Source organism: Tribolium castaneum, chromosome 3 (genome assembly GCF_031307605.1).
Source record: "Tribolium castaneum strain GA2 chromosome 3, icTriCast1.1, whole genome shotgun sequence".
Classification (NCBI taxonomy): Eukaryota; Metazoa; Arthropoda; class Insecta; order Coleoptera; family Tenebrionidae; genus Tribolium; species Tribolium castaneum.
This window is the reverse complement of record NC_087396.1, coordinates 16,587,135-16,598,370: the sequence shown is the minus strand read 5'-3', so window position 1 is coordinate 16,598,370 and position 11,236 is coordinate 16,587,135. Positions and strand designations below refer to the sequence as shown.

The 11,236-nt window shown below is 35.1% G+C and overlaps 2 protein-coding genes across 4 annotated transcripts; one reads left to right on the top strand and one right to left on the bottom strand.

Annotated features, from left to right (window-relative positions):
* The first annotated feature begins 1,720 nt into the window (after positions 1 to 1,720).
* Positions 1,721 to 8,434, top strand: LOC657427 (uncharacterized protein). Of its 3 annotated transcripts, none has more exons than XM_015981960.2 (6): positions 1,721 to 2,216; positions 2,262 to 2,510; positions 5,457 to 5,747; positions 5,802 to 5,996; positions 6,047 to 6,178; positions 7,777 to 8,434. In XM_015981960.2, the coding sequence occupies exons 2-6, from the start codon at positions 2,382 to 2,384 to the stop codon at positions 8,059 to 8,061; spliced, it is 1,032 nt and encodes a 343-aa protein (XP_015837446.1). In that variant the 5' UTR covers positions 1,721 to 2,216; positions 2,262 to 2,381; the 3' UTR covers positions 8,062 to 8,434. The 3 variants fall into 3 exon arrangements, with proteins under 3 accessions (XP_015837446.1, XP_008195585.1, XP_968981.1); XM_008197363.3 differs by having other exon boundaries at positions 1,723 to 2,216; positions 5,496 to 5,747; XM_963888.4 differs by having other exon boundaries at positions 1,725 to 2,216; positions 5,526 to 5,747.
* A 501-nt stretch (positions 8,435 to 8,935) lies between these two features.
* Positions 8,936 to 11,194, bottom strand: Usp14 (Ubiquitin specific protease 14). Its single transcript, XM_963963.4, has 11 exons — positions 10,968 to 11,194; positions 10,740 to 10,918; positions 10,584 to 10,691; positions 10,423 to 10,537; positions 10,200 to 10,375; positions 10,060 to 10,151; positions 9,851 to 10,007; positions 9,731 to 9,796; positions 9,496 to 9,678; positions 9,150 to 9,444; positions 8,936 to 9,099 (listed from the first exon to the last, which is right to left on the bottom strand). The coding sequence occupies exons 1-11, from the start codon at positions 10,981 to 10,983 to the stop codon at positions 9,008 to 9,010; spliced, it is 1,479 nt and encodes a 492-aa protein (XP_969056.2). The 5' UTR covers positions 10,984 to 11,194; the 3' UTR covers positions 8,936 to 9,007.
* Between the last annotated feature and the right edge of the window lie 42 nt (positions 11,195 to 11,236).

Here is an 11,236-nt window from a genome sequence, read left to right as displayed (position 1 = left end):
GAAAAGGTGTAGTTACATATTTATTTGCATTATTTTCTTAATTATTGTAGATATAGTTTGGAGTTTGGAGTAAGTAATACCTAAAAAATTACAAAGTGTATGCAGGATTGTATTGTCAACTGTGTTTGTTAAAATTTCATTACAAACTTCAGTACAATTTCGAAAGTGTTAACACAAAAAGTTCGGGTTGTTTGAACTAGTTCATCCGTTCATATTATCGAGACCATATACACACAGGTATTGCTTTAAAATAATGTTAAATAACAATAACTTTTATTTTTCATTTGCAGGGAAATACGAAGTAATTTCTTTTTGAATTGTGTGTTAAAATAACTTTTATCTATCCGCCTGAAAAACAAATCGATGCGAGTTTGCACTAATACAAATGAAAAAAAATCACCCACAGGATATTAACAAAATGTTTCAATCAACCAGTTTCGTTCGCTCTTTGTGTAACGATCCTGATGATGTACAAAAGGGAACGAAACTAATTAATTGAAACGTTTTGTTTTATTTATGCTGTTCGAATAATTGGATTTTTCTATATCATAACAAAATATACTTATATTTTGTGGAAACAATGTGTGATTTTGTTGTTTAATTTTCTGTTATTTTAATCACTGAAGTGTTAAACATGTCGGCCGTTGCAAGATTATTTTCTGTTCCCCATTTCAATAATATAGCCTCTCCAACTCTACATAAGTTAGCTAAGTCACTGCCGTTTACACCACTCGATAATTTATTTAATATTTCAGAATTTTTGTTTTATTGTCAAAGTTGTGTGTTACAGCTATAACAATTAAGCGTTTCTGAAGCAATTTTGAGCCATTATTTAGGATTATCAATTGACAATAATTCCGATTCCAGGACAAGAATTCATAATATTCTCTGAAAACCTCTTCGAATTACGGAAGAATTCGGATTATAAAAGCTTAGGACTATCGAGGTATTACTGCATTAATTTTGATTCTCTCCAGATTTCAAAATTTATTTTGTTTGAATGCTCTAATTGCAACTGTTTGTGACAATTTTGATGGAGTAAAGTAAGTAAAGTAGGTAGTACACCTTCTCGTGCAGTTTGACTGTGTAGGTAATTCCCCTACAAATCTGACATTTAAATTTAAAATTCACACAAAAAATGTTTGAGTTTAATGTTCAATGCCCCATTTATAAAATTCTATGTTATGTAGAGACGACTACTGTTCGTTTTTCACTGTTTGCGCTGGTTCAGTGGGAAAAATATCCAATTTTTTTCCAATATCCATCTGGTATGCATGATGATGTATGATGGAGCACCATACCTTCTAACACCACCGTATGCATCTTCTTGTACACCAGTGTATGGTTGGTTGTTTGCTGGTGATATTTGTTCCATTCGTTTAAATTTAATTATTTTAATAAACACAGTTTAGTGTATCTCGCTTCTTATTATCAGCTTTTTAAATAAATGATAAATTGTCTTTATTTTTTCATATTTTAGTTAAAGTCATTTGGGAACGTACCCCAAATTTAGGGGTGGTTTTGATTAAGATGGGTAAAATAGCAGTTAAACCCCCACTGATTGGTCCAAATGCATTTTCAAATGATATTTATCAATAAAGTTAAGCAATTATTGTTGATTTTCCGATTTATTTAGCCTTTTACTGCTTTTACTTTCATTTTTTCTCGGGCAGGAACGTACTCTTGGGTTAGGGGTGGAATGGGTTAAAGCAAAAGTCACTAAATACTTCTCGTGTATTGGCAACACATTTATTAGAGCAAACATTGATAAAGTTTACAAATATTGCACTAAAGTTGCAGCTTAAATCACCCTTTCTACCGCAGACGAAATACTTGTGAATTCTTCCTTCCACAAAAAATGTATTTAGGTCGCGCTAATCTCAAAATTTGATTGGCTGCGAGAGGGTGCCTACCCTAATCGAATCTCGCGTCCGATGAATAAAAAAGGGGTGCCAACTTGTGCATTTGACGTGTCGTTGGTACTCGACCGCTTCACAATTTTTCAATAATTAAATAATTCCCGTTTAATGATGCGGAGTGTAGCAGTTTGGCCCCGTTCGCCCCCATCCCGATCGTCATGACTCCCGTCCCCGCACACCCTTGAAGCGTCGAAAGTGGGGTAGTGGTAGCGCGTCGGGCCGCATTTAGTAAACATGGCGCGGTGTTTGCGGCTTGTTTGGGGTGACCGCCTTGGATGGTAAACGCCGTTCGCGCAGGTAAGCCAGCCCGAGCTAGGGGGCCGCTCTGACACCGCTTTCCAGGTCAGTAGTGCGTTTTCGGGTGGAGAAGCTGGCGAGTCATGTGTCCGCATTGAGGAGTTCGCAGGGCCGCGCGGTATGGATTGGTGTGGGGCGAAGCCTCGCGTCTAGTGGCGGAGTGACATGCAGTCTGAGCCGGGCCGATACATCAATTCAGTATCCGATCTGCTTTACAGCACCGACGAAATTGAATTTCTGCTCGACGACATTAGAGACCTGGAGCCGACAAGTTGCAAGCCTGAAGATATTCAGGTACTGAGCACGGGCATGGCCCAAGGGCTCTACACGTGCTTCGCGCGACGCAGTACGATTTTAGAAACTCGGCCAATAAGGAAGCTTATTAATGTTATCAATAAAAGGAATTCAAGTGCGGTAATTTAACACGTTTGAAAATAAATAATAGGCTCCAAAAATAAAATGATTAAATATAGATTAGAGACATAGGAACGTATCCAAATAATAAGTTTATCGCCTCATATTTATTACTTAATTAGAGAGATTTTGTTCCTGATCTGACCTGGTCATTATTACCTGTAGTAATTTTTACGCCTCTATATAGAAAAAATAATAGAAACAATAATATTATGTATTTCTTTTATGTAATTATCTTTATAAATATTTACAGTTACTTCATAAAAACAAAGTTGTAATCTTGTATAGTCATGAACGAATTCATACAAGTTCCAGAATTATTCCAAAATACAGTCTTATTTAAACCAAATTGTAACAACACTGACGAGGGGAATTTAAAGTAGTGGCGAAATTACCCAGAAGAAAAAGAAAACATTTATAATTTCAAATATTCAATTCAATTTGTATTAGTTTCGCAGTTTTCTTTTATAATTAAAAAAAATATTCTTTTTACCTACTCAAAGATCTGTGGATTGCTGCTTGGAGCTCTTCATCGTGAAAAAGCGCCTTTCGTCAAAATTCTTTTAAATTAGCAAAGACTGAATAGTCATTGAGGATTAGGTCCGAATTATCAACGGCAATTGAAAAAATAAAAAGGTTATTAAAACAAAAAATATCTGAATGAAAAATATTATTAATTCATTAATTCGAGAATTTTCATTTTTGAAACAAACAGAAAAATCCGATAAAAGTAACAGTTTCTTTCAAGAGTTGTAGAATTGTGTCATGTAAGATGATGAGCGTTATAGTTTATAATAAAAATAAAATTACATTCCAGGTACAGTCTAACAAAGTAAAAATCACGCTCAATAAACCAGTCTCTGCTGGATGCCGACTCTTCTATCCGCAAGCAGGCAGTCTTGTAAATTATAGGATTGCAAAATAATCGTAGTTTCAAGATAAATTCCTTTAGGGACCAGTTTACATAAAGCTAAATTAAAATTTAATTCAGTATTAAATTCATTTGAATTAAGCTGTCACGTCTAATTAAATGAAAATGTAAAATTTTTAATAAAAAAATTAACAACCATGGAAAGTCAGCAATTTTTTATGTTTATCTTTACTTATCAACGTTTGAAAATTATAATTTCCACATAATAGTTTGACAAATAATATAATAACATAAACTGATTCAAATGTAATTTGTTTCGATGTCAAACCCAAAAAAAAACATCTGAGTTGTTACTACATAAGTGTAATTAAGTCGGAACTATTTAATATTAATTAGTTCTGAATAATTGCATTTTAAAAATTTCAGAAAATATAAATAGGTAATTTATTGATTTTTATAAATCAATTAAAATATTATTGTTTTACATAAAATCAAGTTTAAAATAAAGAAAGCCTATTTCGTACAAAATTATGATAGTTAATTTAATTTTGGGAAATAATTTATCAAAAAAAATCTTACATTAATAATATAATTTGTTGATTTCATCTTATTAATGCCAATTTTCTTAAAGAAATTGTTTTTGTTAAATTGTTTTCTATTTGAAAACCTAAAAAAAATATTTTGGAGAATTAAAAATTTCAAATAATTTTTCATTTTTTCAGGTTAAAATAAATTAATAATTTTGTATTGTTTTTAATGATGATGAAATTACAAAACTATTAGAAAAATTAAGGCCGGCTTACAGAATGTGTTAATCGCAACTAATTCGTGATTAACTTGATGTTTGTCATTGCAAAATAAATGCCAACTTAATTCGAATTAGTTTAATTCTGAAGAAATTTTAATTTCGCTTTTTGCCCAAAGAATTAAACCACTCCTGTTAAACGCACATGTGGAATTAAACCTTCTTCTCACAAACAACCAATGGTTTTAAGTCATTTATTATTTTACATAAAATCAAGTTTAAAATTATTTTGAAAAAAAAATATTAAGGTAATAATGATTTGTTTTTAATGGATAGATTTTTTAAGAAATAGTTTGAAAAAAATTCATAAAATAAACGTAAACTTAATACTTAATTAACTTACCTAATTTGAATTAGTTTAATTCTGAATAAATTTTTTTTGCTTTTTTTAAATCGGGTTCTAAAAAAAATATCTTGAGACTACGTCATGTTTGCAATCCGATAATTTATCTACTTGCGGTTGAAGGGTCGGCATCTACAGCAGAGGCTGGTTTATTGAGACGTCATTTTCACTTTGTTCGACTGTACATAAAATGAGTTGAAATCGTTTGAATTATGAAGATTTTTTGCTTAAAAACGACAAAACTTGCACTCATAAAAATAAAATTGCCGTAGGCTGCCTGAAAAAGACGTCTCAGTCATCATTTTTGTTAAAATTAATTGGTTTTATATTATCTCTGGCTAAAAAATGTCAAAATCTATCAAAGAAAACACAATTTGTGCACTATTTACACATAATTTCGGACGTTTCTTGTCCTAAAATGACAAAACTCGCTACAGAATTTCTTTAATTGTTTTAAATTGCTGATAAGCTGAAAATGGCTTATTCTGGATCAAAAGTACGGTATATGCACCAGTTTGAATAAACCCGCTCACTATTAGACAATTTCTTGCTTAAAATGAGAATATTAAATTGTGTTAAAAATAATAAAATAAATGATAAATTCAGCATCCTTCTCTTGATTTCGAGTTAGTGAAAAATTTATGATATTGTAAAAGTGTAGTTCGAGCCATCAGTTTCGAAAATTAGAAAAAATGTTGTCATTCTTGAGTATGCGAAAAACTGCAGCTTCCTCGTTGGTCACTTGGCGCCTAAGGCCTACTTATGCGAAAAGCTGTCCCCTGAATTTAGCACTAGTTTTGGTTTAAGAGCACCGCTGATTTCTACGTGAATGTGATTGGTTTGCAGGAGCCGGATGGTATGAGTTGTGTGTTGCAGGACTTTGAGATAGCGGGCAGCAGGACGGGGGCCCTGAGCGCGGATTGTGCTGGAGGTTGCGAGTGCGAATCACCTCTGGGCACCGTTAACTCATGGGACTCGCACTCTCACTACCGCCGACGGGTCGCCTCGCCCGATCTGTCCCTATACTCTGGGGTTATCGTCTACTGCGACCACACTCATCTCAAGACGCCCACAGGAATAGTCCGAATACTTCTGCTGGTAAGCGCCAATTCGACGTTTTCCGCCAAACACTCACACTCGGAAAATTTCCAGGTGACCACAATCGCCTGTCTCACATGCCTCTGTACGTCAGGAACAGTAAAAGTAGGCCTATTTATGCTTCCGCTGGTCGGACGATTACGGCTGATGATGTTCGTAACGTTACTGAGTATTTTCATCACCTGTCTTCTCCTCTTTCTTGATATTTCTCATGTCGTTTATTTGTTCCCATTTAACTGGGGCAAAGTGGTAAGTAAATCGAAACCAATTATGTTTTCGTACGAATAATTTTTTTTCAGAACGCTTATTTGTACGTCAGCCTTAGTGTTCTGTTCCTCGTAGCGTCGTCGTTAATTTTCCACACGATTTTCTTATCAGAGGCCTTTTACTGGGTCCCGAGGTGGACGCACCATCAGCTACTGATCACGGGGGTACGAATTAATCTTGAATTTAATTATTTAGTTCGAAGTAAAGAAATATTTGAAAGATTGGTACTCAACAAAAAATTACCGAGATAAAAGAACTGAACAGAAAATATTAGAACAATACTTTAGTTTCCTCTGCAAGAACTCAAATGGGAAAATACAAAAATTAAAAACTTATTACATAGTCAGGCAAAAATAGTGCGGACACTGTCGAAAACATTACAAAAAATTACCTACTATTAGTAATAATTATCAATTTGTACACTGTTATTGTAGTGCTATTGTGGTAGGCACTCTAAATCTGAAGTCCCCCAAGAATAATATTTGTTTTACTACGTATTTATAATAAAACAGCATTCATTTGCCACAAAAAACTAACTACATATTACAAATTTATGCTTACTAATTTTTTGGAATAACTTTTATAAAGCATTTTAGTGTTGGAAATTTTAATAATTACGATGCGTTAACTTTGGTTTTTATCTTCAGAAATTTTTTAGAATGATGAGAGGGCTAGCAGATCAAATTTATTTGCATGTATGTGCTTATCAGTCTAAATAGGTTCTCTTACAAAAGGACCTAAAGGCAGTAATGTGGAAAATTCTGAAATTTTCTCATGTCTTATCACAACGAACGGGATTGCATGTAGTAATTCTAATGAGATTTTAGAAAAACTTCAGAAAAAAGTAGACATAACTATGAAAAATTGCATCTGGTTTGACGAAGACATGCATGATTATTGATTATCATTGATAACAAAATTAAAAAATCATCGACTTTCACAATATCATATGTCACAGGGTATAAGGTACAAAAATTTCATCGGTTTACTAAATGCCTTAAACGTATTGGTAGCCTTCAAAATCAATAAATATCACACAATCTTGCAGATATTAATTCATGTTTGATTGGTTGTAAATTCCATACTGAAAGTCTTACTGAAACAGTAATTAGATTATTTTTAACTATTTTTAACCCGCAAAATTTTAAATAAACTTCACAAACAAGACAAAGTAAAAAAACTAAAATTTAAAGAAGGAATCTAAATTTTAGATTTAATAAAAATACAATTTTTAAATGTAATTTTCTTTGTTTCCATTATAACTTCTTTTTCATGATATGTGTTTCTTTTAAAGTCAAATAGGAGTGGAAAAAATGTGACACTTTGACTAATGATAAAAAGGCTACAGATACGAGTATGTTACAACATTCGAGAAAAAGTTACAACTAAAATTTTGATAAGAATACGAGTACTTGTAGGGTTGAAGATACAAAAAAGGGGTAAGAACCAATTGTAGAGAATTTTTTAAAGAAAATTTAATTCTCTACAACTTTCTTCCTAACATTTTTCTTGTTCTTGAAAAATATGAGACACAGCGCAAATTTTAAATAATTTGTGTCTCGTGTTTCTCGTAAAAAATTTGCAAAGCTCAACATTTCTGTATTTTTTTCTAAGTAATTAATGAATTTAAATTTGGCACCGAGACGAAGCGCCCTTATTTTTACTTTGCCGTACTATTTTTTGGGTAAAGAAAGTCGTGCTTTGTATCTTGTTACTCTTAAGTATTCCACGCTAACGTGTAACTAAATTTTCGCGTTTTCAGTGTCTGGGGTACCTGTGTTGCTTCCAGTCAGCAATTTTGTCGCTGATTCAGAAGTGTAGCATGGGGCACTACCAGCCGGTGGCCGAAGACCCCAGCCTGAACCTGCAGGAGCGCCAGACCTCGCTGCAAGACTCGCCCGAGCATAAGGCGAACCAAACAACGCACAATTACAAGCCTATAGCCAGCTACCCCGTGGCGTCGACGTCGCGTCAAGACGCCTCGAACTACCTCGACGACGTCCAGCCGTGTTCGTCGAAAAGTTCCGACCCGTACAGGGTGGCATGATATTTAACTTAAAACTCTTCTAAATGCCTTCTGTGTTTATCGTGCAGTGAATGTGCAGATTCGACAAGTGTGGATAGATAGTCAAACACCAGTTAAGAAATATATCATTGTTTCGATTTGTTTTGAATTTTTACACGGCATGTATAAAAATGTATAGACAAATAAATATATTCCAAATTATTGCAATATTTGCAAAGTTAGTATACGGATCCTGCAGCAAGTTCACTCGTTCAGAATAGGCAAGAAAAGAAGTTTATTGTAAATAGTTTTTTAGCGTTTTTCAAATTTAGTGTTTATATTCTGTACAGTATTAACTTCACGAGTTTCATTTTAGACTAGACAGAACTTTTTCATAATATAAGAAACAAAGTGTTCAATTCGTTTTATTGTGTGTATACTTACCTAAGCACAAGTCCATGTTTTTTGTATTGTATGTGACGGATATATGTTTGGTTGTAGCCTCTAACATGGTGCTGAAAAACATTCCAGAGATGTTTTTCCCTAACATGATTCTAAACGACCCCATTTCCCATCAGATATTTAATATTTCAAGCCGGAAATTGCGTTTTAATTCCGGAAATCGAGTCCGACCCTCCCGAGACAGCACTTCAATCACAAATTGTTTTTCTATCAATTAAAATAATTAGTCGTTTCGAATCATTGCAAAAATTCTAGTCCGTGCCCATATTTACTTCCTCCAAATGGAGTAAGTATGACTTGACCCTCATTAATTTCAGTCAAAACTGCCAAAGTTGGAAACTAGCCAAAAATAGAGCGAGTTTTTACTTTAGGAGACAATCAGGGCATCAAAACTGATTCATTTTGAGTAATGTAAAAATTGTGTTCTCGTGTGTTTTTTACAAATAAAAAAAAATATTAATCGCTTGTTTATTTTAAGAAACGTTTTTCAGTTTTATACAAGATTATTACATAATTTAAAGCTCAGTTAATTTTCTGTCACCATTTTTTCCTCACTTTCGCTGGGGATTTCTAAAAGTCTAGGCCCGTACAAAAGGACGTAAGCGCAGTGCCAATCACCTAGAAAAACGAATTACAAACTCACCCCCGCCTACAAGACCCCGCAATACCTCCGCCAGACAGCTTCAAAATATCCTCAGTAGTCACAGGCGAAACATTATCATCATCGCACTTTATCCACTTATCGCCAGACTGGCGCACCCACCCCACGTAGTGACCACTGGACGAAGACCGCCCCCGATGGGTCAACACAGCCTGAAGGGTGTAATATCCGCTGTTGTTACTCCCCAAATCATCCTCGAACCAATAGGGGGCGTACTTCTTATCCGCTTCGTTTGCTTTACCGTCGCCTATGCTTTTTTGTTTCTCTTTTGACGCCGCTTCCACTTGCGCATCCTCCAACTCCTATTTTTAATTGTGTGAATTAAAAACAAAAAGTAAACAATCAACTTGTACCTTGAACTTTGCCCTCATCGGGGCTAACTTTTCCTGCAATTCGGGAGTACATAAATCGAAAGCGTCAAAATCTATTGGGAATTTAACATCTTTCAGAATTTTGGCGTTTATTGATTCCTTCTCCTTGTAGTAAAATCGAACGAACTGGATGGTGAGATAAGCCGGCAATCTCCTTATCTTAGACTAGAAAAACGTAGTTTTAGTGGGAAAATAATTAACGGTTTGTGCAACTTACTGTTTTAATATAAACGGCATCCCGGTCCAGGGTTGACGATTTTTTAGTTATTTGCTCCTGCATTTTCTGAAATTAAAATCAGTCAATTATTAATGATTCGCTTGCCAAAAAATGACTCACCGATCTCAAGCCTGAATGCATATAGCGCACATCTTGCGAAATAAAACAACTCAGCTGCAGAAACGTCTCCTTATTTTTAGTGACCGGCTCATCTTCCGTTTCCGTACATTTCAGTTCAACTTCAAAAGTCCCCCCAAAAAATTGATCAACCAACGACCTGAAATCGCCCCAATCATAACAAACTCAAAAAACAATTTATCATTATTTACTTAAACTTTTCTGCAGCGTTTCCGCCGTTTTGTTTCGCCGGCAATTTCTGTTGCAACATTCTAATTAACTCAGTCCAACACTCGTTAGCGTCCTAGAAAAACAATGAATTCTTTGCAACAGTTGCAATTGGGAGAAAAACCTGTTGCGTAAAACCGCCATGTTCGTTCTTTTCCGCGAATCTGGGGAACGCCAAGTGGAGCATTTGGAGGAGGACTATGGGGGGCACGTTGTTCCCTTTATCCATGGAGGAGTAAAGATCGCGCAATGCTGCCGTAATTGATTGGGCGGGGATTACGCCCCCTGCGTCGGTCACGTCTGTAAAACAATTTAGTGACTTTTGTTTAGGTGGAATGAGTTGGTACCTCCTTGATAGGCCTGAAGGGCTTCACGCAGTTCGGGAACTGATTTCAAACACTGAACTGTGGCATTCATGTAACACGTGTTTCCTAGATTTGTTAAACCGGCAGGAAGCTCCAACTAGAATTACCTAAATTAAAAAATCAACTAGTCTCTTGTGACTTACGGCAGTAGCCAGTTCGCTCTCATTCATATCTTCCACAAAAACGGTTTTTTCAACCGGTTCTTTTGGCACGTCTTCTTCCTTACTCCCCATTAATAACACAGTAACCCCCTACACAAAACTGGCTAATTTGAGGCACAAAAACCCAATTTAACTTACATCCTTCAATTTAAAGTTATCCCAATCGGCGTCTTTCAACGTCACCCCTTTTATCATGACTTTCTGTCTTTCGGGTTGCACTCCAGTGAGGGCAAACAACTGCGCCTTAAACAACATCGGAGATTCATCCGTGTTCACTTCAATATCGGGGTAAGACTCCTTACCCCATTTCACTTTAACTGGAAAATTATTTACAGGTTAAGTGAATTTTTCTTGAATGAAACTCACCCTTGTATTGTGGCATCGTTTTCTAACACTAAATCTCAATATAAAAGTAAAAACGGACAAGAAAATATGTGTAGATTATTTAACAGAGGTTTTGCCGGAACCGCAAAAATGCTTGATTATGGATGACAAGCAAGAAAATTTAATGGCAACACTGGGTCTAGTGACTTCTCCGTCAAACATTGCAAAACGAGAGAGAGAAGCAAAAAACAACGTGTGCTAAAGCGAAACAGCGGTACGTAATCGCTGGGTTAAAAACCTCAGTTTTAACG

Excerpts from the sequence above, each read along its gene's own strand:
- Usp14 (XM_963963.4), bottom strand. Across the intron at positions 9,797-9,850 it reads TGCATTCAGGCTTGAGATCG|AAAATGCAGGAGCAAATAAC; the intron begins GTGAGTCATTTT and ends TTTTAATTTCAG. Across the intron at positions 9,100-9,149 it reads TTTGAAGCTGTCTGGCGGAG|GTGATTGGCACTGCGCTTAC; the intron begins GTATTGCGGGGT and ends TCGTTTTTCTAG.
- LOC657427 (XM_015981960.2), top strand. The coding sequence starts at position 2,382 with ATGCAGTCTGAGCCGGGCCGATACATCAATTCAGTATCCGATCTGCTT. Across the intron at positions 2,511-5,456 it reads GCAAGCCTGAAGATATTCAG|AGCACCGCTGATTTCTACGT; the intron begins GTACTGAGCACG and ends TTTTGGTTTAAG. Across the intron at positions 5,997-6,046 it reads CATTTAACTGGGGCAAAGTG|AACGCTTATTTGTACGTCAG; the intron begins GTAAGTAAATCG and ends ATTTTTTTTCAG.